Source organism: Eptatretus burgeri, chromosome 5 (genome assembly GCF_056783735.1).
Source record: "Eptatretus burgeri isolate ZD-2024b chromosome 5, Ebu_testis_v1, whole genome shotgun sequence".
Classification (NCBI taxonomy): Eukaryota; Metazoa; Chordata; class Myxini; order Myxiniformes; family Myxinidae; genus Eptatretus; species Eptatretus burgeri.
This window is the reverse complement of record NC_140965.1, coordinates 5,328,536-5,354,061: the sequence shown is the minus strand read 5'-3', so window position 1 is coordinate 5,354,061 and position 25,526 is coordinate 5,328,536. Positions and strand designations below refer to the sequence as shown.

The following is a 25,526-nucleotide window of genomic DNA, read 5'->3' as shown; positions in this document are numbered from 1 at the left end:
AGTTTGCCCCACTTCACCCTGCATGTTAAATCACATCTCCCTCAAAGGGGGGGATTACAGCAAACAAGATGGGTAACAGATTGACTCGAGAAAAACGCTGTGAGGCATGGTGACCACATTGAGAGGTTGGCACACACGTGTGATTCGAGACAATTCAACACCCAACCAGAGAATCAGAACTCCTGCAACTCGTGACTCAACTCGAGGTCTGACCATTGGGCAGCAAATGTAACTTCAGTGCATTTTCCAGTAATTTTGATGAAGGCACCCATGTGTCACCTTTGTGGATCCATGATTGGCCGTGAAATGCGCATGATCATGCCTCTCCACAAAGAGAAGACATAGCCGCCTGCACAAAAACACAAAATTACTGGGAAATTCATGGGGAAAAAAAAAGTTTCATTCAAGTCCAGGTTTCCTTTAAACCTTTCTGAACTCGTGTAACACAATAAGCTTCAATTCCCTGCATCGAGTCCTCAATATCGAAGGAAACATAATTTTTCCCTCGTACTGACATATATAGCAAATGCAATGCAAAGGAATGTTCCAATCCAGGATGACAACAGTTACAAACATTCTCTCTCTCTCTCTTTCTCGCTCCCTCTCTGCTCTATACTTTTGCAGAGACGCACAAGAAGGTGGGGCTCGCTCCACTTGTCTCTCCTGACACGCCCCACCTGTGAGCTCTGCATCGCTCGCTTGAGGACTGCGGTCCACCAATGTTTGTGAGATAATGCACAGCTGGGACGGAGAGTGAGTGACAAGTTAGCAACTGCTGTAGCTGGGACTTAAACCCATACTTTTCCATCAGAAGTCCTTGTCTAGTTCTACAGTTCAAGAACCTCAAAAACGAGTGGCTTAGTGGTATTTTTCAGTGTGCTTCTATGTAATGGTTAGGGTTAGTCAATAAAATAGCCTTCTAAAGATATGCACCAATGATATGCTGCACAATGAAACCGGCCTCGGTGGTGTACAATGGTTAGAGCGTGTCTGTTCTGAGTGTGGGAGCTCAGAAGTTTGAACCCTGGCTGAGTCATACCAAAGACTTTAATAATGGTGTGTGCTGCTTCTTTGCTTCTTTGCTTGGTCCTCAGCATTTTAAAAGGATAGAGCACGCACAAACAATAATAGATTTGTAATTATTAATGCGGGCTTTGATGGGCCTAATGGCCTGCATTGAAGTTCCATGAAGGGAACTCTTATTATTATTATTATTATTATTATAATTATTATTAATAACAATGTCATTTGTGGGAGCTTTTGCTTTGGAAAAACAGAGTAAGCTGTTGAGCTTCAATGGTGACAGCAAAAGCTGTGGATGTATAAATATGAGGTGCGGATTGAGAATTTGGGATTTGTGGGGGCTGTAGCCCTCACCCCTCCCCAATACTGTTTAGCAAAGCAGCTAAACAAGCCACCACCACCAACCCCCCACTTTTTATCAAGTCACAGTGTTAACCTCCCCCCCACCCCCTACCTCCAACCCTACTCCCGCTCACCCGTCCACTTCCACCAACTTTTTCTCACAACTCCAGAACCATACAATTATTACATTTACGTCAAGCCAGAGGACAAACTCTTCAAAAAGTAAAGAAAAGTTACAACAGATGAAAATATTCTTGCAGTTCTGGGAACCGCAAATTCTCCAACACCAATAGCATCCAACATACAGTGGTCCCCAGACAGTTATTTCATTAATATACATTCAGATTGACCCATTAGACAAGAAGGAAGGGACCAACGGGATAGTGTGTTGTGCAAATCTCAGTTAGGTCTGATTAAAATCGCTGAACTCATTCCTATTGTTTGTCACTATTCCTGGGGTAAATCCAAGCAATGGGTCCTCACGCGAGGCCAGCAGGCACTCCACTCGGACACCCACCTTTAGAAAACCACGGCCGTACCCTTCACGAAATAATGCGTCCTCACAGAAGACCAAGGGCAGCAGTAGAAGCCAACAATAAATGCCAGCGCTGCACTGAGCACGTGCAGCGCAACGATAACCCCCCATCCACTGTTCAGGCGACTAGAAGCAAAACCAACACGACCGCGTCGATGCAGGAATGCCATGCCGAGACCAGGAGCATAACCAACACGACCGCGCTGTGTCACCGCGCACACCACGACCTTTGATAAATGACCGCATGCTCAATGGCGGCGGACCCACGCGTAGCCCCAGGGTAGTTTATTATAACACACGGAGCGGAGCGCGAATGGCACACATCTTGTTCGGGTCTGCGCATGTGTTACCATAGCATCTTATCGTCAGTCTTCACTGACCACCGCGGCCGTGGGTGTCTCCCGTAGACGGCGAACGTCCTCTCTCCTCTCCGCCCGGTGAGGCTGCAGCCAGGCAGAGGCGTGCTGTACGGCTCGGGCCACATGGCTTTCAGACAGCGCGTTGACTGGCGCTGACCGCCGGTCATCGTGGACGGCCCGGGGGTTAGGTGCAAGGCGATTCGTGTCACGGTGTTCGGATCGAGATGATTCCGCAGCTTGGAACCATCTGGCCGGAAGTAAAGTGGAGCTGCTTCCAGTCATGGCGGCCGGCCTGTGTGTTGGCTGGGCCCAACCAGAACGCCCGATTCGGGTGATGACACATCGCTTCGGGTCGTCACCCCCGCCCGCACCACAGGATCTATAAAAGGATGGGTCGCGGGGCTGTCCGTCGTCGTCTTACCTGCTGAGCGTTCCTCGTCTGCTGACTCCGCCTTCCCCACCCGCTGCTCCAGACTCCACCTTCTCCACCCACTTCTCCGGACTCCGCCTTTCTCCGCCCACTGCTCCGGACTCCGCCTTTCTCCGCCCACTGCTCCGGACTCCGCCTTCCTCCACCTGCTGCCTTCTGACGCCGCCCAAAGTCCTTCCTTCACGCCTGTCCGTCACACTCCATTCTCTGGCTCGACGCTTAGCTGCTTGAAATGCCACAAAGTAGGAGATGACGTGCCACTGTCAGGGAGGTATTGCCTTGCGGAGCATCCCCCCAAAACATATTGGTGGCATGGTCAGGCAATCGTGCAAGGTATTGAGAGACCGTTAGCCTCATCTCCTCTCCTCTTTCTTCTCATTAACTCCTCTTCATCGGGTTGTGTGTGTGTGTGTGTGTGTGTGTGTGTGTGTGTGTGTGTGTGTGTGTGTGTGTGTGTGTGTGTGTGTGTGTGTGTGTGTGTGTGTGTCATGGCGCCTGTCCTCGTTTAAGTTAAGAGTGTACAAGAATTATATCGGGATAACTCTGCTCTGTGTCTGCTTTTGTAAGTTGCTTGTATTATTGTCGCACCACACATTTCTTCCTATCCCTGCTTACAGACAACAATAAACAACATTCACTGTGCCACATATCTTTCCTTGCCTGCCTGTTGATAAATCTTTTGTAGTAATGTTCCCAGCTCGTTTTTGTCTTTTCTTTCATTGATCCAGCATGGTCCATATCCTAACCGAGCCGAGACTTTCTTCCCAACGATTCGTTCCTTTTAGCCGGTACGTCCTTGGCAGTGTCGCTCGGCTGCAGCTGAACCAGTTCGGACAAGGAGTACCGAGAGCATGTCCCCCGGTAATTAGATCACATGATTATTGTTTAGGTAACCAGATAAACTAGATGGAGGACCAAGTCACATGGTTCAGTTATTGGTGTTCACGGTCGGTTAGCGACCTGCCATGTCACAGAATTGTCCGTGTGCGACGGCCTGCAATTCTGGGGAGTCTGGTGGGAACCCGAGATAGCTTCCCCCCTTGGTGGTCTTCTCACCTGAACCCCGGCCCACAATATACACAATTCGGGTAATAAGCCAGACGTGAACGGAGCATTTCTAAATTTATTTCCCAATTCTACTTGGTTTTTAAAATGCAGTGTAAAATTCCAAATCCTAATTTTCAATTTTTTTCAAATTCCAAAAATGAGCCGATTGTGAACAGATTAATTTTTTCGTTTGTTTGCCAATAACTCACATGGCAAATAAAGTGAGTGCATGACCATGATCTTTTCTACCTCCATTAACTCTCCCCAAGCCCACAATTTTCCAAGTTTCCAGTTTTTCCTTCCTGAGAATTTGTGGCTGTAACCATCTTGCCCACTCCTTGTGTCCTCCCCGACCACTCATTCTTCCCCACATCCCTCGTTTCTCCAAGTCTCCTATTTTATCCCTCAACCCCGCTGTTGGTGTTTCCCTCTCTTTGTACTGCTCCTTTTGTTCTGTGACTTCGTGATCCATTCTATGTTCTAGCTCCTCAGTGAGCCTCGACATTCAATACAAAAGAAAGACAAACTGGGTGTCTCGGGGTGGTTAAGTGGGTAAGGCGTTATTTCATTGCCCGTGCTGGTATGGGTTCAATTCCCGTAAGATGTTCAGAGAGATTTTCCACATCCTACGACCTATCCAGGATTCATTCAAACCTTTATGCCTGGTGTTGGCTTAATGGCTCGAGTGGTGGGCTTGGGATCCTAGAATCCTGAGTTCAAACCCCCCTCGGCTGTTGAATTAATACCAGGTGGGGTTGACTCTGCCTGTTATCCTTTCGAGGTCGGCAAAATGAGTACCCGCTTGCTGGTATCCTGTGTCGGAGTGGCGACCCGTCCAGGATTGTGCCCAATAGCCCAGGAGACTGCTTCGGCAGCACCAACGCTCTGCACAGAGTATGGTCCCGATGGATGGATGGATGGATGGATGGATGGATTCAAACCTTTAAGCATTTGAGACCTGTTGTTGGTGTTCCTACTGCTGATTGTGTGGAGCTCAACACCACTACCATGTGACAAAAAGCACTGAGACATCAGCACTTGTTTATTCACTGTTATTTTATTATCAGTCTCAAAAGCAGCGATTACTTGCATCAGAGCCTGAAACATGTTTTCACAACCAACGTGTAACTCACAAAAATGTGAACACGTTTTCCAAGGTACCATACACTTCCTTGAGAAAAAAACCTCCCAGAGGCGAAGATCAGGACATGTCGGAGTGGTAGCAGACTTGCCTTTGAGCTTCATAGTTTGCATTTGATTCCCATCTCGACTATAAACTATCACACTCGAGGTGCGCAAGCAGGCCTCGGGAATTAGCATCAATGAGTGCGTCATGTCATCCGTTGAATGGGATGTTAAGTTGCATCTCACATAAGCTCGGTGGACTTTAAATATCCCACTGTCTTTTTACAACAATAGGCCATTGCGTGCACCAGTCTTCATGAGGTGTTACATTCATAGAGATTGTCCCCAAATCACAGGAAGGTGCTCTGCAGACCCACTTGGATGTCCTTTCTGCTTGGAGTCATGAAAACTTTATGCAGCGAAAGCCTCAGAAATGTAAAGTTCTACAAGTTAGCTTTCCACTTACTGACCCCCACCCCCTTCCCACGGTTTGTAGTAACGACGTGGCACTTGAAATGGTATCTTCACTTTGTCTCCTTGGAGTTACTCTTCAGTCGGACCTAAAATGGGACTCGCAAGTTCAATGAATGATATCGCGTGCTTCGCGTCGTCTCTACATCCTGTGCTTGTTGAAGAGAAATGGTGTCCCCATCACAGACCTGATTCTGATATACACCATGTACATTCAACCTCTGTTGGAGTTTGCTGCTCCTGTATGGAGCTCCAACCTGACCGCAAAGCAGCCACAAAGCATTGAGCGGGTACAGCGAAGAGCACTCCACAAAGCATTGAGTGGGTACAGCGAATTTCCAATATGCCTCCAACCTCTCGTCGCTAGCAGAAAGAAGAATCTCAATTTTAACTCACTTTCGCAAGTCTCTTATTGTGTCGAGTCGTCATAGAAACATACTCCTATCCAATCACCAACATATCACTGGTAATGATGTAAGAAACACATCATCTTCATATTCCAAAAACCTGAACTAAAAGATAGAAAAATCAACTGTCCCGTACCTTGTACAGCTGTTAAACCAATATCAAACTAGAGGGGGAGCACTCGGGAGAGTGCAAAACCTCCGCCGCCAATACTGCTGGGTCACTCAAGTGAACCTTATATCTTATTCATTAAATATGATGTCAACAGTGCTGACAGAGTTATAGTTCTTTTCTCCAACATTTTTTTTGGGGGGTGGCGGGAGGGGTTGGAAATCACTTAAAACATGTAAAAATGCAAAAGAAAAAAAAAATTGAAATTTTGTTGAAAAAAAAGTTGCAAAATTTTTTTCCTCCAATTTTTTTGGTGGGGGTTGGAAATCACTTAAAACATGTAAAAATGCAAAAAAAAATTTTTCTTTTTATTTGGGGGGGGTAACAATTTTTGGGGGGGTTGGAAGTCACTTAAAACATGTAAAAATGCCCAAAAAAATTTTTTTCTCAATTTTTTGGGGGGTTGGAAATCACTTAAAACATGTAGAAATGCAAAAAAATTCTCTAATTTTTTTTTGGGGGGGGTAACAATTTTTTTGGGGGGGGTTGTAAATCACTTAAAACATGTAGAAATGCAAAAAAAAAATTCTCTATTTTTTGGGGGGGGCGGGGGTAAAAAAGAAAATTTTTGGGGGGGGGATTGGAAATCACTTGAAACATAGAAATGCAAAGACAAAAATTTCTAATTTTTTGGGGGGTGGGGGACAAAGTCCAAAATTTAATGGCATGATCCTTGGACCATACCTCACCCCCCCCACCAAGTTTCGTCGAAATCCGTCGCGGAGTTTTTCCGTAATACTGTTCACAAACACACAAACAAACAAACAGAAAGGGGTGAAAACAGTAACCTTCATCCATCTTCGAAGATGGCGGAGGTTAATTATATCTTCGCCATGATCTCATTGTTCATTGTTATCATGCTCACTCACTACAAACTTGTCTGAGATTTATTAATTATTGTAGTTCTTGCTTGTTTTGAAGCCTTGCTTGTTTTGGGGAAATTTTTGTTCTGCCATTGGTCTGTTTTATCTCTGTTGTTGTCCCAGTTATGCTTCTGTGTTCACAATTATACTATATTACTTCTTTGAATAGTATTGATTTAGACGGAACGATCTCGATCAAGTGTTTTATAGCGTGTGAAGTGTATTTTATATGAAGAGCATATCGTATTTTGTTTATTTTTGCATTGTAAACCTGACTTTTAAGTCTTCGGACATTTGTCATGTCTTTGGCTCATTTGAATAAAACTGAAAATCCAGTGTATATTCAATAAAACATTAAAAGGTAAATCCTGTATATATTCAATAAAACATTATAAGGTAAAATCCAGTGTATATTCAATAAAACATATGGTAAAATCGTGAATCTATTCAATAAAACATTATAAGCTAAAATCCAGTGAATATTCAACAAAGCATTATATGGTAAAATCCAGTGTATATTCAATAAAACATTAAATATCCTGGAAATATTTAATATAACATTATAAGCTAAAATCCAGTGGACATTCAATAAAACATGAAAGGTAAAATCCAGTGTGCATTCAATCAAACATTGTAAGGTAAAATCCAGTGTATATTAAATAAAACATTATAAGGTAAAATCCAGTGGATATTCAAAATATATATATATACAAGGTAAATTCCAGTGTATGTTCGATAAAACATTAAAAGGTAAAATCCAGTGTATATTCAATAAAACGTGACAAGGTAAGATCGAGTGTACATTCAATAAAACAATATAAGGTAAATTCCAGTGCATGTTCGATAAAATATTACATGGTAAAATTTTGTGTACATTCAATAAAACATCAAAAGGTATAATCCAGTATATATTCAATGAAAGATTATGAGATAAAATCCAGGGTACATTCAATAAAACATAAAAAGGTAAATTCCAGTGTATATTCAACAAAACATGAAAACATTATTAGGTAAAATCCAGGGTATGTTCAATAAAACATAATGTGGTAAAATCCAGTGTACATTCAAGAAAAGATAATGAGGTAAAATCCAGTGTACATTCAATAAAACATTTTAAGGTAAAATCCAGTGTGTATTCAATAAAACATTTTAAGGTAAAATCCAGTGTGTATTCAATAAAACATTAAAAGGTAAAATCCAGTGGATATTGAAGGAAACATTATTCGGTAAAATCCAGGGTATATTCAAGAAAACATTACGTGGTAAAATCCAGTGCATGTTCAATAAAATATTTTTAAGTAAAATCCAGTGTGTATTCAATAAAACATTTTTTGGTAAAATCCAGTGTACATTCAATAAAACATTGAAAGGTAAAATCAAGTGTATATTCAATAAAACATTATAAATAAAAAATGACCGTTTTTACTGCCATTTTTCCCTGCTGTGCAGGGGTTGGGCTTTTTCTTGAGGCAATGTTTTATGGCCGGATGCCCTTCCTGACGCCAACCCTGGTTGCCTCTTACAACACACAGGGATATGGTACACCTATTCTAACCGGGGCATACACCGGGACCAGTACACTGGTACTCATTTTGACGACCTCGGAAGGATGACAGGCTGAGTCAACCCCCTGGTGTTAATTCAGCAGCCAACGGGGCTTGAACTCAGGACCCTGGGATCCCAAGCCGCTGCCCTAACCACTGTGCCAACACCAGGCATTCAATAAAACATTAAAAGGTAAAATCCAGTGTATATTCAATAAAACATTAAAAGGTAAAATCCAGTGTGTATTCAATAAAATAAAAAATAAAAAAATTACCGTTTTTACAGCCATTTTTCCGTGCTGTGCAGGGGTTAGGCTTTTTCTTCAGGCAATGTTTTAAGGCCGGATGCCCTTCCTGACGCCAACCCTGGTCGCCTCTTACGACACACAGGGATATGGTATACCTATTCTAACCGGGGCATACACCGGGACTCACTTCGCCGACCTCAGATGGATGACAGGCTGAGTCAACCCCCTGGTGTTAATTCAGCAGCCAACGGGGCTTGAACTCAGGACCCTGGGATCCCAAGCCGCCACCCTAACCACTAAGCCAACACCAGGCTTGTATTCAATAAAATATTAAAAGGTAAAATCCAGTGTATATTCCATAAAAGATTAAAAGGTAAGATCCAGTGCACATTCAATAAAACAATATAAGGTAAATTCCAGTGCATGTTCGATAAAACATTGCATGGTAAAATCTAGTGCACATTCAATAAAATATTAAAAGGTAAATTCCAGTGTATATTTAATAAAACACTAAAAGGTAAAATTCAGTGTTTATTGAGGGAAACATTATAAGGTAAAATCCAGCGTTTATTCAATGGAACATTATTTGGTAAAATCCAGTGTCCATTCAACAAAAACATTTTAAGGTAAAATCCAGTGTGCATTCAATAAAACATTAAAAGGTAAAATCCAGTGGACATTGAAGGAAACATTATTCAGTAAAATCCTGGGTATATTCAAAAAAACATTATGTGGTAAAATCTAGTGTATGTTGAGTAAAACATTTTTAGGTAAAATCCAGTGTCCATTCAATAAAACATTGAAAGGTAAAATCCAGTGTATATTCAATGAAACATTAAAATGCAAAATCCAGCATATTGTTGTAGATTTCCGCCCGCCGGCGTGCGGACGACCGTTTCTAGCCAATGGCGGTCGCTCTCGCCCACCGAACGGACAATCTAGTCGCAGCCTTCCGGATCAAACGCCGGAATCCCGCTAAGGGTGTGTTTTGAGCACACCACAGCCTAGTCAACACTCAACCCGCGCTACAGGGTCAATCTCCGAATTGTCGATATACCTAATTAATCGCGCGGGCAGACTACTGAGAGACTGTACCTCAACGGGGCCCTCTTGAAACGAGCCGCTTAAGCAGCTCGCTTCGTTTTGGGATAACCGAGCGGGGTATTATCGCGAGGCCCCGTTGGACCCGATTCTATTATCGGCTATTTAAAAACCAACTATATTCCGAATGCAGGACGGCAGCTCAATTAAGGGAAGAGGACACAACGAACGGGTTAACATAACATGCCCTCCACTGGACTCGAACTCCGCTCTTCACACTGCTCCAAACCCCGACCGACTCGCTGACTTGGTGCCCTGCGCGCTTTTTTATAGAGTTCGTGAGGCGAGATTTGATCTCCGCTCTTTCACCTCTGACCCCCACTGGCTCCGCCCCTCTCGATCTCCTGATCCGAATTCCGAGGTGAGGTTCGGGGCGAGCGGACGTGGTTGAGATCATCGACGCTGAAGGGAGAGCGGACGTGGTAGAAATCACCGTCGCTGGCAACAAGGAAACCCCCGCGTTTGTTTGCAGCGATCTCGCCGTGGCCGGCGCAAATATGGCGGCGCCCGCGGAGCCGAAGGTGAAGCGATGTTGTTCGTTGTTGGGTATTGGGGAAGATGCGGTTTAGGAAATGGTGGCTGTGATTGGCGTCGTGGAGAAGGTGGTTGTGTGAGGGTGGTTGTGAAGGAGGTGGTTGTTGTGAAGCAGTTGGTGAGAGTGATGTTGGTGGTGGAGGTGGTTGTTGTGAAGCGGTTGGTCCAAAATAACGATAGCAAAAGAAAAATGGCTAACTCAAAGATCACAGCCCGGTTACACGAATAATTCCCCGTTAAACATCGATGGGGAAATCTATCTGAACACAGACTTATCGACAGAACTGATCGAAGGACCCATATGGTACTCTGCGAATTTCCACAGCCGTAACACTATATTCAATAAAACATGAAAAGGTAAAATTCAGTGTACGTTCAATAAAACATTATAAGACAAAATCCATCGAACATTCAGTAAAACATTACAAGGTAAAATCCAGTGAACATGCAATCAAACATTTCAAGGTAAAATCCAGTGTGTATTCAATAAAACATTATGTGGTAACATCCAATGTACATTCAATAAAACTTTAAAAGGTAAAATCCAGTGTACATTCAATAAAAGATAATGAGGTAAAATCCAGTGCACATTCAATAAAACAATATAAGGTAAATTCCAGTGCATGTTCGATAAAACATTGCAAGGTAAAATCCAGTGTGTATATTCAATAAAACATTATAAGGTAAAATCTATTATATATTCAATAAAACATAAAAAAGGTAAAATCCAGTGTATATTCAATAAAACCTTGTAAGGTAAAAGCCAGTGTACATTCAACAAAACATAATGAGGTAAAATCCAGTGTGCATTCAATAAAACATTATATGGTAAAATCCAGTGTATATTCAATGAAACATGAAAAGGTAAAATCCAGTGTTCATTCAATGATACATTACAAGGTAAAATCCAGTGTATATTCAATGAAACATGATAGGGTAAAATCCAGAATATATTCAATAAAACATTAAAAGGTAAAATCCAGTGTATATTCAATAAAACATTAAAAGGTAAAATCCAGTGTATATTCAATACAACATTAAAAGGCAAAATAAAGTGTATAATCAATAAAACATGAAAAGGTAAAATCCAGTGTATATTCAATAAAACATTAAAAGGTAAAATCCAGTGTATATTCAATACAACATTAAAAGGCAAAATAAAGTGTATAATCAATAAAACATGAAAAGGTAAAATCCAGTGTATATTCAATAAAACATTAAAAGGTAAAATCCAGTCTATATTCAATAAAACATTAAAAGGTAAAATCCAGTGTATTGTTGTGGATTTCCGCCCGCCGTCATGCGAACGACTGCGTTTCACCAATTGCGGCCGCTTTGCCCACCGAACGGACAATCCAGTCGCGGCTTACCGGATCAACGTCGAAAACCAGCCACGGGTGTGTTTTAAGCACACCACAACCTTGTCCGTATTTTACCCGCGCGTCACTGGGTCCGATCGCCGAATCTTTGATTTACCTAATAAATCGCGCGGGTAGATTACCGAGAGATTGTACCTCAACGAGGCCCGCTTGGAAATGAGCCGCTCAAGCAGCTCGCTCCGTTTTGGGATAACCGAGTGGGGTGTTATCGCGAGGCCCCGTTGGATCAGATTCTATTATCGGTTATTTAACAACCAACTATATTCCGAACGCAGGACGTTAGTTCAATTCGGGAAAAGGACGCAACGAACGGGTTACATTTAAACAAGCACATTTATTTCACAACCAAACATGCACGTATACGGTCAAAGATGCGGTTATGCAGTCATGCATGCAAACAATGCACATATTCAATCATGCAATGAATGGGGGTAGGGACAAGACGCGAGCAAGACAAAGCGCGACCACCGTCTATTTATTATGTAGAGTTACTTATCGACAGTTCTAATTAAAGACATGGCGCCACAACGTTCATTCAAAAAAAAGCAAGGAAAAACCCCAGGACAGACAAGGGGTAGACTGGACCTCTTGGGGTCTTTACAGGCACAGAGCCGTGTAGACCGCAAAGGCTCCGAGAGACTGAGCTGGCTACCTTGTCCCTCGTGGTGACTCGCTAGGGCGACCCTCGACGTCCCCTCTCCAGCGACCCACAGTAAGGTACGGTACGGGGCAGGCCGCGTGCCTTGGCTCCGCTCTCTCCAGTCCCCTATCGCGGCTCCACACACTGCCCACAACTCAGACACGACTCTCTTTTCCCTCCTCCACACACCTCAACCTCCAGCGCCGACGACTTTGACTTGCGTGCAGCGCGCCCTTTTATCTCCACGGCGCCTCGCCCTCCCTTTCGCCCCCCCCCCCCACTTCCAGCACGCGTGCGAAACCTCCAGAAGAAGAAGGGTGTTTTTCATCCTAAATCGGGGCCTTTCTCATCCGTTGGCTAGGTGTGGGTACCTCTCTCACCTGTCATGGCACCTCAGCAAAAGCTTTCTGCGACTCATTGGGACTGACTCAATCAGTCAACTTCCCGACTCAGATCTCAACCAATGGTACGCCATCTCCATCTCTTCTGGATCTGATTTTGACAAATTTCCCTGACAATATCTGCTGCTCTTCCTCCACTCTAATCGGTTCTTATGACCACGCCCTTGTCAAAGTGGACATCTCTCTGGCTATTATCAGAGAACCACCTCACTGCCGTCGAGTCTGGCATTTCACTCAAGCCGACTGGCAGGGTCTCCAAGCAGCCATCAAACTTATAGACTGGTCTCCTATCGTTACTTTCTCCAACATCAACTCATCCTGGGAATTCTTTCAAAGAAACTTGCTTTCCCTCATGCACAGATTTATCCCCTCTCATCTTCAGTTGTCCTACCCTTCCTCCCGCCCTTGGTTCAATGAAGCTTGTGGTGAGGCAGTTGTCCTGAAACAACTTGCATTTGCCTCATGGAAAGCAAACCCAACTGAGGGCAATCTCAGTTCCTTCCATAAAGCTCAGAACAAGTGTGTATCTACCCTCAGGAGAGCCAGAAACCAACATCTTTCTAATCTCAAGTCTGAACTCTCAAACCTCTCTCCCTCCTCAAAATCCTGGTGGCGCCCATCCAAATCCTCAATCTTTTCTACCCCTGATAATCCACCCAAGTCCACTTCCTTCAAATTCCCTGCTTTCCTTCCTGAAAGTCCCTGTAATGTCCATCTTCTATTCCCCATGTTCCCCGTCCCATCCCTCTCCCTTCCACAGATCTCCTTATGTGTCTGTTCCCCACTGTTTTGTCCCTCCCACTCCCGCCCCTCTTGTCTCATGCCCCCTTGATGTGCGTTGTGTGTTAGCTCTCATACGAGCCTCGACAAGGTATAAAAAATAAAATAGTAAGGGTGGTGGGCTAAGGATCTGAGGATCCTGAGTTCAAATCCCACTCCGCCGTTGAATCGATGCCAGGTGGGGTTGACTCAGCCTGTCATCCTTCCGAGGTCGGCAAAATGAATGGCAGCTTGCTGGTGTCATGTGTCGGAGTGGCGACCCATCCACGATTGTGTCCAATAGCCAAGGAGACTGCTTGGGCAGCACCAACGCTCTGCACAGAGTATGGTCCCAACAGATGGATGATTCACAAACAGTCATCTACATCAGATGCCTCTGATGTGGTGTCATATTGATTGTCATCAATCACCTCTTCTGTCTTGTCACAATCCTCCACATTATCAGACGGGACATAGTCCATGGAGGGAGGGGATGGGGAAGCTGCTCAAGGGGGAAGGGCAGTTTTGAGGGGAGGAGGGAAAGCAGTTGCTTTAGGAGGAGAGGACGGTTTTTGTGGCTCAGTCACATTATCAGTTTCCGGATCAGGAGATGGGGGTGAAGGGTCATCTACGACTATGTTCTCCAACACTAAGAATCGATTTTCTGGAAAGAGGGACAGAACTGGGACAGGAGTAGGTTGTCAGTTTTCGTTGTGTTTTTTTTTAACATGTTAACCATTTCCATCTATTGTTTGCAGATGTCTTTTTCCTTTTGCTCAGACCAACTGAAAATCGTCCTGGTTGGTGGTGGGGCGGGAGATTGAGGATTGAGGGGAGAAGGGTAGGGGGGGTAATTATAGGGGAAGGACTTTCATCAGTTGCTTTCGAGAGATAGGTGGGATCAGTTATAGTGGGAGGAAAGTTGTGGTTTAATGTTGTGGTCTGGGCGGGTAAGGTCTATTATTGACAAGGGATGGTTACAAGAAGTTCCTGTAGTGGAGAGAATGTCACTCGTTTTCAAGTGGTGGGAGGAGGTAAAAGGTTTGGTTATCCCTAGTGTGGGAGGGGGGTGGGGGGGTGTTGCACTTGCGAAGTGCTCTCTTTCTAGGGACAGTCATGCTTAACATGTCCAAATTGTCCACAACCAAAGCATTTTAAAACGTTAGTGGACACGTAAACAGTGTATTCATTTTGTTAGTGTTTTAATTTTATTATCCAGTTAAAATCCTTCCAGGAATCTTTCAGGATCATGAACAACTGCCTCCGGAATGACACCCCTGACATTCAACTCGACAGCTGGTGGATCAGCTTGGTACAGCCACTCAAAGTAACCGACCCAGTGGGCCTTCACTTCGGACTCCTCCGTCAAGAGCCCAACACCCTCCGCTCTAACTGCAGTACACCGAGGGACGGGCTTGGAGGAATGCAATGCACGAATTCCCCTGAAAGCAGGACGAGAATCACTTGACCACAGGTGATGCTCTACTCCCTCACAGATTCCTCACACGTAGGTCTCCTTGTCCACCATCAGCACACGTGCAGTTTTATGCCTCAGCTCCCTGAACAGCTCAGCTCTGCCATCCAGCCTGACCCTGCGACTCTGGTCAATGGTATCCGGTGTCCTTTGAGACAAAATTCTTCTTCGTCCTTTGGTGAGTTTCATGACATCTACCGGCAACATCGAGGACGGTGGGTTTGAAGGCACTTCACAATTCTTCAGGACCCCCCCAAAGCACCCAGACCCCATAAATCTCCACTCAGCCTGTTTGCAAACTCCTCAGCTACCCTCTCATCCTTGAGCTTGCCAACATCCAGCCTCGGCTGGAATGGTACCATTCTCCCTGATTTAATCTGCAACTTAAGAGTTGCTTCCACTTGTCAATAGTTAACAAAGAAACAAACAAATAAACAAGAAAACAAGCAAGAAAACAAACCAACGGAGTGAAAACTGCGTACTCCCTTCCTTCGGTGCCCGGCGATGGCGTCATGCATCGCCTGGATATTGAATTGGGAAGGAGCAGTGTACAACGCACACTATTCGATGAAAAACGTGTTTCTGGATGAGAATGGTGATTGTGAACAAAAAACAGGGTTAGAATAAACTAATGTGTTGTTAGAAACGCTTGTATTAGGCATATTCAACCGTATTTATGTGAATTAGGTTTCTTGTGTAAAATATGTTATTGTGCTTAAAACAAGTCAGAACATGAACCGGTACAAAGTACACCACCCCCATGCCAAATAAATTAATAACAAATCCTCCAGTGCACGCCATTGCCAAGACGCTCGACAACGCCCAGCGATGCCGCCTTGCAGCACATGGAGTCAGAATTGGGAGGGAGCGGTGTACAATACTTGTTATTTGATTAATTGCATAATTAAAATAAATAAATAGAAATCATAAAATAATTCATTTCTTAATTAATTGTGGAATAGCATACCTAAACTACCACCGTTTAATCTGAATCGGTAACTTTTTGAAAATCAAGTAATTAATCGAAAAATGAATAATTAATCGATTAATTGACAAGTCAGTAAAACAAAAATACCCTTTATAGCCAAATCACTTTGGTCAGTGTCACTGTCATCAGCTTCCTCGCTCAAAATATGCCTGAGATATTGCCATGATGAGAAATTAAATAAATTAGTAATTAATAAATTGATAATAAGTAATTAATCAATTAATTGATTAATCAAAAAACAATATTAAAATAGTGATTTGAAACAAAAAACGGGGTCAGAACAACCTATTATTTGTTTTCAAAAACATGTATTATGCAACATAATGTTTTGCATGAATAAGGTTTTTTGTGTAAAATGTGTTATTTTGTTGAGAACAAGCTAAAATACACACCATTTGATGAAAAGCACAAGTTTCTACATTGGTGTAGTAACTTACAACAAAAAACGGGGCAGAAAAGTCGAAAATATTGTGACGTCCACGGGACTTGAACAGTCCCGCCAACGTAGAATGAGCCGAAACGATGGAGGCGGTTTATTTATTTATAAATCTGGTACCGCACCTCTGGTACCGCAGCTCCTGCAAGGTATATCACAGGCGCTACCGTACCAGCCTTAACACTTACTGACTCACACCTAATTAACCTAACGAAATAAAGTAGGAGGGGCAATGGGTAGCGAGTCGCAGCTAACTTACCTATCCTGCTTAATGTACTACCCCCTTATGGCCTTATCCTCGCCTAAACAATCATTCATTTTTATTTTATTTTATTTTATCACATGAGAGCACTGAGCGAAGTTGCACTCCATCCTCTGGATCATCACTCTTGCCCAACACTCTTCCAGTGATCTGGGGAGGGGAAACAAAAGGTTCCACAAAAAAAAACACAACACTTATACTTTACATTCCTACTCTAAGCCTTAACGACACTTTTCATGTGATATTTACACTTGACCGCGTCCCCCAGTGGATGCTAATAGACCCAGCATTACCTGGGGAGCTAATTTTCAAATTTGCTTGACCCCAAAATTATGCGGACATCATGCCCTTGCTGCACATGTCAAGTTGTGCGGGATCGAGTGGGACTCACACATCTTCACAACACTCACACCATGGTCATCATCACATTTCTAGGTCATGGTCCCCATTTTAATCATGCAGGCTGAATCCCGTCATGGCCGTGGGGTGGGTTACCACAAGATGATGGGGGCATCTCAGGTGCAACCATGCCCACAGGTAAGCTTTAGTCCAACCCGGACGTTTCTCCGCCCCTGCTCCCTTTGATTCCCACCACCCTGGTAGCCATCAGCTCTAACCCCGTACAACACACTCGAAGGAGTCTCACTGGCTCCTCTGGCCTTCCTGGGTCGCCAAGGTCCTACCCGCCTTGGTCGCCCAACCAGACCCTCTCCCAGTTGCCTCCAGACACTGTCACCGTTCGCCACCAGGGGTGAATCTCCTTGAAGGGGGTCGCAATTCCCGCTCACCGTGAGCTTCAGCAATCCCTGCGGACAAGCACATCATCCCCACCCACAAAACCCACATGACTCCCCCACCCCATCGGCCTTACATGTGACACCTGCATTTCTAACACTTCACCGACCATGACCTTCCCTGTTACCACACCATGTCCAATAAAAAATCAACGTGTGCACCATACATTTCACTTCTTAACTTGAAACAACTCACACAGCACTTCTCATCACCCGATCCACGCACAAGCCATTGGACAGCCACTCGTGCCCACTTTGTTACCAATTACCCATTGTCCCTATTGTCACTCTAAAACCCAGCAGCACTTACAAACCCATGCCAATTTTTCCACAATTCACTTTTTTCACCAAAGGAGGGCATTTCGCCACAATCTCAGCAGCCAAGCATGGCCGTATATGCTCAGCCCAATCTAGTCTCCCTGACCTGGTACAGTGATTTCCCGTTTCCCTGACTGAAACAGTGATTTCCGGACTCGACCTATGTAAGGGCACCTCGGATAGACCTGGCGGTTCAGCAGGAGGATTCATCCTCTGAAGCATTTGGGTAATGCCAATTTCTCCCAGCCCCCCTCCCTGATCCTGGATCTCCGCCTGTCGGATCGTCACCGATGGCCTCTCTGGAACCCGACCCGGCCGACTCCACGAGGCCAGCCTGGCCGCGCACTCGGCCACTCGGTGAATGGTGGGTGGATCCTGTAACTCCACTAGCGCTCGGACCTCAGGGTCAGGAAGAGCAGCTAAAAATTTCTCGAGTGCCAGTCTGTCCCACGCCTCCACTGTAAGGTCCCGATACGCGATCCTGACTGATTGGTAAATGTCCTGTGCCAGCTCCTGCACTGTCTCACCCGGCTTTAATCTGCGGTGCTGGAGCTGGGCCCGCACCAGATCACAGTTTGCTGCAAACCCAAACCGACGGCTCAACGCCTCGCAAATGTGGGAGCTGGTCAACATCCCCTCCGCGATCACGTTTAACACATCTGCGGCTGGTCCCCGCAACGTTGCCACCAAATTCCCTGTACGTTCCCGCTCATTCCACCCGTTTAGTCGGGAAATGCACTCAAATTGCGTCAGAAAAGCTTCAACGCTCCCTGACCCGTCGAAATTTACCAGGGGGATCACTTTTACGGTGGCCCGCTTCTCAGTATCTCCTTTGTCCGAATCTAGCCCAGGGATCAAACACCCTTGTGGCTGCGTATCCAATTTCGGAGCCCACTGTGGCCAAAGATGTTTTGTGGTGAGGGTCTCATGGGTCAATTTTGCCTCCTGTTCCAAACGTTGAATGGACCGATTCACCTCTTCCCGCAGGATCTTCTGGGCCCGCACAACCTCCTCTAAGGCTCCGTCGCGAGTTTGTAGCTGCTCCTCCACCAACCCGGACACTCTACTAACAAAAGACGGCTCTACCAGGCCTTTATCCAAGACTTCATCTTGGCTCATAATTTTATCTTGTTCATCCAAACGAGCCTCCAATCCTTTCATCTCCTCCGCCAAATTCATCCCTTGCTTCCTCAGCTCTCCCCACTCTTCTATTTGCAGCTGCATACGAGCATCCACACAGGCACGATGACGTTCCAGGCTTTCATCCACTTTATCAACCCGAATGTTCATTGCATAAATTTTATCTACCAATTTTTTCCGTATATTTTCCCCCTCCAATGTAATTTCTACCTTTGTTTCCTCCAATCTATCATCGAATTTACTTTGTATTTCTCCCAATTTAACATCCACACACTCCTGCATCTCAGTTTTCATTTTCTCCATCTTTTCCCCCAATTCATCCCTCATTAAATCAATCCGTGCACCCAACTGTACCCCCATTACCCCCAATTGATCTGTCATTTCTGCCCTCTGTGCCATCATTTCTGCCCTCTGTGCCACGAATTGATTTGCTATTTGTGCCGTCATGTCCCCTATTAAACGTTCCAACATTGTCCAGATCGAGATCGCGCCGGTTTCCGGCGCTGCCGGCCCCGTTACGGGCGATGAAGCACGGTCCACGCTTGGAATGGGGGAGGTTCCAACCCCACCCCCGTCTCTCCCTTCTTCCCCCGACTCGCTGCCAGACACGTGGCCTTCCTCCTCAAACATCTGCACATCCGCCATGGTGCAGAAGTCCCGTTTGCCGCAAATTAAATTTAATTTGAAAAATCCCGCCAAAATTTTCCCGCGCTTTTCTGTAGTAATTTTATATCCCAATCCGTGGCGAGATTTCAGTTCTGGTATATTCTCTCGATACCTAATATAATTTAGAGGGGTTCAAACATCCCACTCCTGACACCAATGTGACATCCACGGGACTTGAACAGTCCCGCCAACGTAGAATGAGCCGAAACGATGGAGGCGGTTTATTTATTTATAACCCAAAGGTGGCGGTTCTAATCGCTCTACCGCAAACGGGACGAGGAAGGTGGCATGAGTCGCTTTTCAATGAGTTGATAACGTTTATTCCTCTAACCAGAAATAACAAGACTCGGCAAGAAAAGGGATCCGGGGCGATTCGACGGGATGGTGTGGGATCGGGCGTGGGGAAAACACAGACAATTCCAATGAATATACAAATCTCAAACCCTCTAAGGCGCCAGGTACACACACACACACACACACACACACACACACACACACACACACACACACACACACACACACACACACACACACACACACACACACACACACACAACGTAGCTATTCCTGGTGGTCAGGCTGGACCGTGGTGTGGACACAACAGTCCCTGGATTGGCGTCGGACGAGCTGGCCTTGCTCTCGTCAGGGGGGCAGGAGAAACCGTGGTGCTGTCGACCTCCTGGTCTTGGCCCAAGTCCGCTCACAGCCGCCAGGGAACCAGTTCTGGCGCCAAATTGCGAGCAGGAGAGGGAGGCAGGTCCGCCCGCCGTTCGACCCCGTACTCCGAGCCAGCAGAACCCCAGAGCCAACCAAGGTGAGGCACGAGGCTCAGCAAGGCTCCAAGACACGATGAAACCAGGGCGGAATCAGCGCAACAACAAGCACGCTCCCAGCACAACAGCCTCCACCAAAACAGTCTTTCGGTACCGATCTTCTTCCTCTCCCTTTTCGACCCCGAACAGAACCTTTTTATCCTCCCGTCCTCGTCACTTCCAATCGAGCCGTTTTATTGGCCCTGCGCCGTCGCCTTCCGCCAATCGTGATCACGGGGCGGAGCCATCCGCAGCACTGTCCTGTGACGTCACGGCAGGCCTCCAGGGACTACTAAAAGGGGTTTACGCAGACACACTTACCCTATCCCGTGTCCCTATCTAATTACGTGACAATTATCATTTCCCCCTTGAAGAAATGGACATTTACTCGACAACTTATCACCACTGAATTGCAACTTATTACATCAAGATCCTGGTAAACTCGAACAGCATGGCATACCGAATTAAACATCCTAATTACCCTTTGAATGCATACCCCCCCTCAAACGTAACAATATGTTCTTATAAACGCTTGTTTTTGTTTGTTAAATTCGACCATTTTTGCGTGAATTCGATTTCTTGTGTAAAATGTATTGTTTTACGTAGAACAAGCTAAAATCCATGCTATAATCTTGAAAAAACACGTGTTGCTGCATTGGAATGATGATTTGGAGCAAAAGATGGAGTAAGAACAAGCAAGTGTCATAAAAACGCTTGTTTTATGCAATTCTACAGTTTTTGCATGAAAAAGGTTTCTCGTGTAAAATGTATTGTTTTGCGGAGAACAAGTTAAAATGCGTACTACTTCATTGACAAACATGCATTTCTGCATTGGAATAGTGATTTAGAACAAAAACCTGGGTCAGAACAAGCTAATATCTTGTTGGGAATGCTTGTTTTAGGCAAATTCGACTATTTATGTACGAATTAGGTTTCTTATGTAAAATGTATTGTTTTCCTTAGAACAAGCTAAAATCCCATAATAGTTCTTGAAAAACATGTGTTTCTGCATTACAACAGTGATTTGGAGCAAAAAAATGCAGTTAGAAGAAGCTAATGTCATAAAAACGCTTGTTTTAGGCAACTTTGATCGTTTTTGCATGAATAACGTTTCTTGCGTAGAAAGTATTGTTTTCCTAAGAACAAGCTAAAGTGCATACTATTTAATGAAGAACATGCATTTCTGCATTAGAATAGTGATTTGGAACAAAATAGTAAATACCTCCAGTTCTTCTACCTCCAGGTTGCTTCAGTTTCCACGGATGGCCTGGTTGTAGTCAGTCATGACGAGCTCCTGTCCCCGGCACATGAGTGCATCATTGTCCCATGTCAGGTGCTCAGTGGCCTACTAACAGCACTAAACGTTCAGTGGGATCACTCGAGTCATCGATTTAGTTCCATAATTCCCTGGTATTTCTACGCTCCCGACATGGACAGAACAGTTGATTAGGTCACCCCCTCATGTCACCAGTGTGCTGCCTCGCGAAACACACCCCACACCATCAAACAGTCCACTGGAGACCCCCCCTTCCCCCCAGTGCCATCGGTGTGTCGTTCGTAGCTGATATCATCAAAAATAATCACCAGTTAATTCTTATATTGCGAGAGTGTTCCACGTCATACACTACATCATGCATAACGAACAACACATCACACTCCGTGATAACTTGGAATGCAAACACATCACGCTCCGCGATGGAATCCATATTTGGCATCAGAGAGGGTTGGGGCTTACTGTATCGGCCCACATCAGCAAAGGCCATGACCAAGTGAAAACCACCATTGGGCTTCTTGATCAGGAATGAGGGATTTAGGTATTCTACGGTAATCCCCATGTCTTCTGGGAAGGCAAACTCCAAGTTTTTTCCAGCTCATCAAGCTCGTGTTGTTGTTCACATAGTTTATCATGCGCATACTGTGACAGATGGCCTTCGTGTTGTGGAGGCTGAACGACGCCCATGTTAACGACAGCCTCAAAGGGGCCTGCAGTCATTGTAGCCTTGGAACACTGGGTCAAACACTTCACCAAATTCTTCAAGAAGGGCACAAAACTTTGATCGCATGTCAGGAGTAAATGTGTTGTTAGGGTCGAGGGTGACAGTTGTAGAGTGTCTTGATGGTGAAGTGGGTGTGTTTTTTTTCATTGGGGGAGTTGTCCTTGGTGTAAGCACCTGGGTGTTCTTTGGTGTACACGAGTTTGTACACGGGGCATACCGAGCAAAACTGCTCCTGTCGTTTGAGAACTCGTGGTTTGTCAGTTAAAATGGGGATCTGAACTTTCCCGCTGATGCTATGGATGACACGGGGTGGGGCACAGAGCTCAATGCGTCACAGTGACGTTGCACTGGGGGAATCTTTGCGCGGTTTGAGTGCGAACACCGAGTCGATACTCGACATGTCAACTGGGAGAACTACTTCAATAAACTCTCCGGGCCACATAGTTGTTGTATGAGGTGGGGCACGTAGTAAATATGCTCAGCGTACTGTATGGCGATCAAGGCTCTTTCTCTGAGAACCATACACATACGTGGTGCCATCACCCAGGATAACTTGGTGCTTAGCAGGGTGGACTGAGATGTCATTCGATTCCATGAAAGGTGTTCCTGCAGTACCTCCACATCAAGATTCTTGACCACCAGGCACTGAAATTGGAATTCGCTTTCATCGCGTGTCAATGCGAGTCTGATCTCGCCAACAATTTGAAAAGGCGAGCACCCATCTGCCTGATGAGCGGACTGTGCACTCTTATGAATCTTGGCACCCAAGTCGTTTGCAGTGCTCGCATGAAAGTTTCCATTGGCACCGCTGTCAATGGTAACTTAGGTTGTGTGGTGGCCATGGAACATGTCTGGATATGGAGACTGGCGAACCTGGACACATAGGGTAGTAAGGACGGATCTGAGTAATCTATGTCGCTACCAATCTTGTCCACATGGGCACATGTCAAGTCTCCTGACTCTTTGTCCGACTCTTCAAGTATGCCAGCCACTTGGCATGATCTTACAATATACTGACGATCTCGGTTGGGGAGGTACGGGCATTCACTGAGGAAATTACTGTAATCAGCACGACACATTTGTTTGCAGAGGGGACAGGACTTCTTCATCTTGCTGGGATGAGTCCCCGAAAGGACTTGACAGGGTTGTAGCGATGGGAATGATGCCGAGTGGGAGACATCGACTTTGCATCTTCAGCAGTGTGCAGCTCATCTAATAGATCCAGCCCAAGATGGTAGTGCTCTTCGGATATATAGCCGTCTTTGGAGCGGAGGCCGAGTCGACATTTACACAAGGCACGCAAAACCATTCTGCAGTTTTAAAGAAGCTCATCCAATGTGCTACCACTGCAATAGAGGTCGTCAGCGAGCTTGGCAACGGTTCCCTTCTCTAGGAGATCACCATGGACACGGAACATTAGTTGTTCGAGCGCCGTTTCTGATCCAGGCACTCCCGTAGTGGCTTTACGGAGGCTGAGGTGCGAGATCTGAGTTCAGTTCCATGGCGTCGTTCGACGAGTCCGAGGAGCCCGCTACGTACGAGTCGAAGCCATGCGAGAACGACAAAGTCCTCCAGTGATGGATGTAACTCATCCCCCTCAGTGATGACCTGGTGATGGTGCAAGATGTCACCATCTTGTCGAAGCAAGTTATCTTCCACAAATGCCATCAGGCATTGGGACAAGTCTTCATGGTGCTCCTCAGGGTCATGGCGTATTGCTGCAAAGTCAATGAAGCGTGCATTAGTGGACTGGAACAAAAAACGTTGTCGGATCGACTGCCATATGTTGGCTGCAGAGGTAGGGTTTCACACTATGGTGTTGAGGGGATATCACAGGGCAGTAGTTTGCAATGTGACCCAGTATAATCTCGAGTGCTGTGACTTCTGTTCCTGCTGGGCAGTGCGACGCCGCACAGCGGGGATGTTGCTATCATCATCATCATCAAGTCCCCAAAGGGGAAACGCTCTGCTCTTCTTCTCCCAGGTGACACCCTGAGGGTTGGGGCTTACTGTATCGGCCCACATCTTACTTACTGGGTTGGGCCTTACTGTATCGGCCCACATCTTACTTACTGGGTTGGGCCTTACTGTATCGGCCCACATCTTACTTACTGGGTTGGCCTTACTGTATCGGCCCACATCTTACTTACTGGGTTGGGCCTTACTGTATCGGCCCACATCTTACTTACTGGGGTTGACCTTACTGTATCGGCCCACATCTTACTTACTGGGTTGGCCTTACTGTATCGGCCCACATCCTACTTACTGGGTTGGCCTTACTGTATCGGCCCACATCCTACTTACTGGGTTGGCCTTACTGTATCGGCCCACATCCTACTTACTGGGTTGGCCTTACTGTATCGGCCCACATCCTACTTACTGGGTTGGCCTTACTGTATCGGCCCACATCTTACTTACTGGGTTGGCCTTACTGTATCGGCCCACATCCTACTTACTGGGTTGGCCTTACTGTATCGGCCCACATCTTACTTACAGGGTTGGGCCTTACTGTATCGGCCCACATCCTACTTACTGGGTTGGGCCTTACTGTATCGGCCCACATCCTACTTACTGGGTTGGGACTTACTGTATCGGCCCACATCTTACTTACAGGGTTGGGCCTCACTGTATCGGCCCACATCCTACTTACTGGGTTGGGCCTTACTGCTGACCCGAATGGCCTCCTCCTGCGCCAAAATTCCTTGTAAACCCTTGGAAATTATAAAATAAAATGCGGTCCACAAGGCAGGGATTAATTATTGAGGTATGGACAAAAAAATTTTTTCACTCACTCATATTATCCAATCCGGCATCGTCATCGTCATCGTCATCGTCATCGTCATCGTCATCGTCATCGTCATCGTCATCGTCATCGTCATCGTCATCGTCATCGTCATCGTCATCGTCATCGTCATCGTCATCGTCATCGTCATCGTCATCGTCATCCCTCCGAATCGCTGGAAACGTTACAATGTTAAAACATAAAATCAACACTCTTATAAACCCGTTGATCAATAATTCTAATTAATAATTATATATCCGCCATCTTGATATTGTCGTCAAGCTCTCAGCCCTTCAAAACGTCGCACTTTTTCCTGCGGACGATGCTGTACGGTTTATGTAAGCCATGATAGCGAAGTTAGCATTAACATATTCAGTATAAATATCATAAATTCGGATGCTTCGTCGGCATTACCGTCAAAATCTATTTTGTAATCCTTCAGTATGTAAATATCTTTCAATCTCACAATAAAAAAGTGGA

General features: G+C 45.4%; 1 protein-coding gene and 1 long non-coding RNA gene across 2 annotated transcripts in view; one reads left to right on the top strand and one right to left on the bottom strand.

The window, feature by feature from the left end:
- POPDC3 (popeye domain cAMP effector 3) overlaps nucleotides 1-3,168 on the top strand; it is a 42,150-nt gene extending 38,982 nt beyond the window's left edge. The window contains exon 11 of the mRNA XM_085880532.1: nucleotides 625-3,168. Within this exon, the coding sequence (XP_085736658.1) occupies nucleotides 625-683 (59 nt within the window). The 3' untranslated portion in view covers nucleotides 684-3,168. The remainder of the gene's footprint in view (nucleotides 1-624) is intronic.
- Nucleotides 3,169-6,550: 3,382 nt separating this feature from the next.
- Nucleotides 6,551-25,468, bottom strand: LOC147025759 (uncharacterized). The gene is made up of 2 exons (XR_015057994.1): nucleotides 21,490-25,468; nucleotides 6,551-17,343 (listed from the first exon to the last, which is right to left on the bottom strand). It is a non-coding gene; the product is annotated as an uncharacterized LOC147025759 (long non-coding RNA).
- Nucleotides 25,469-25,526: the final 58 nt, after the last annotated feature.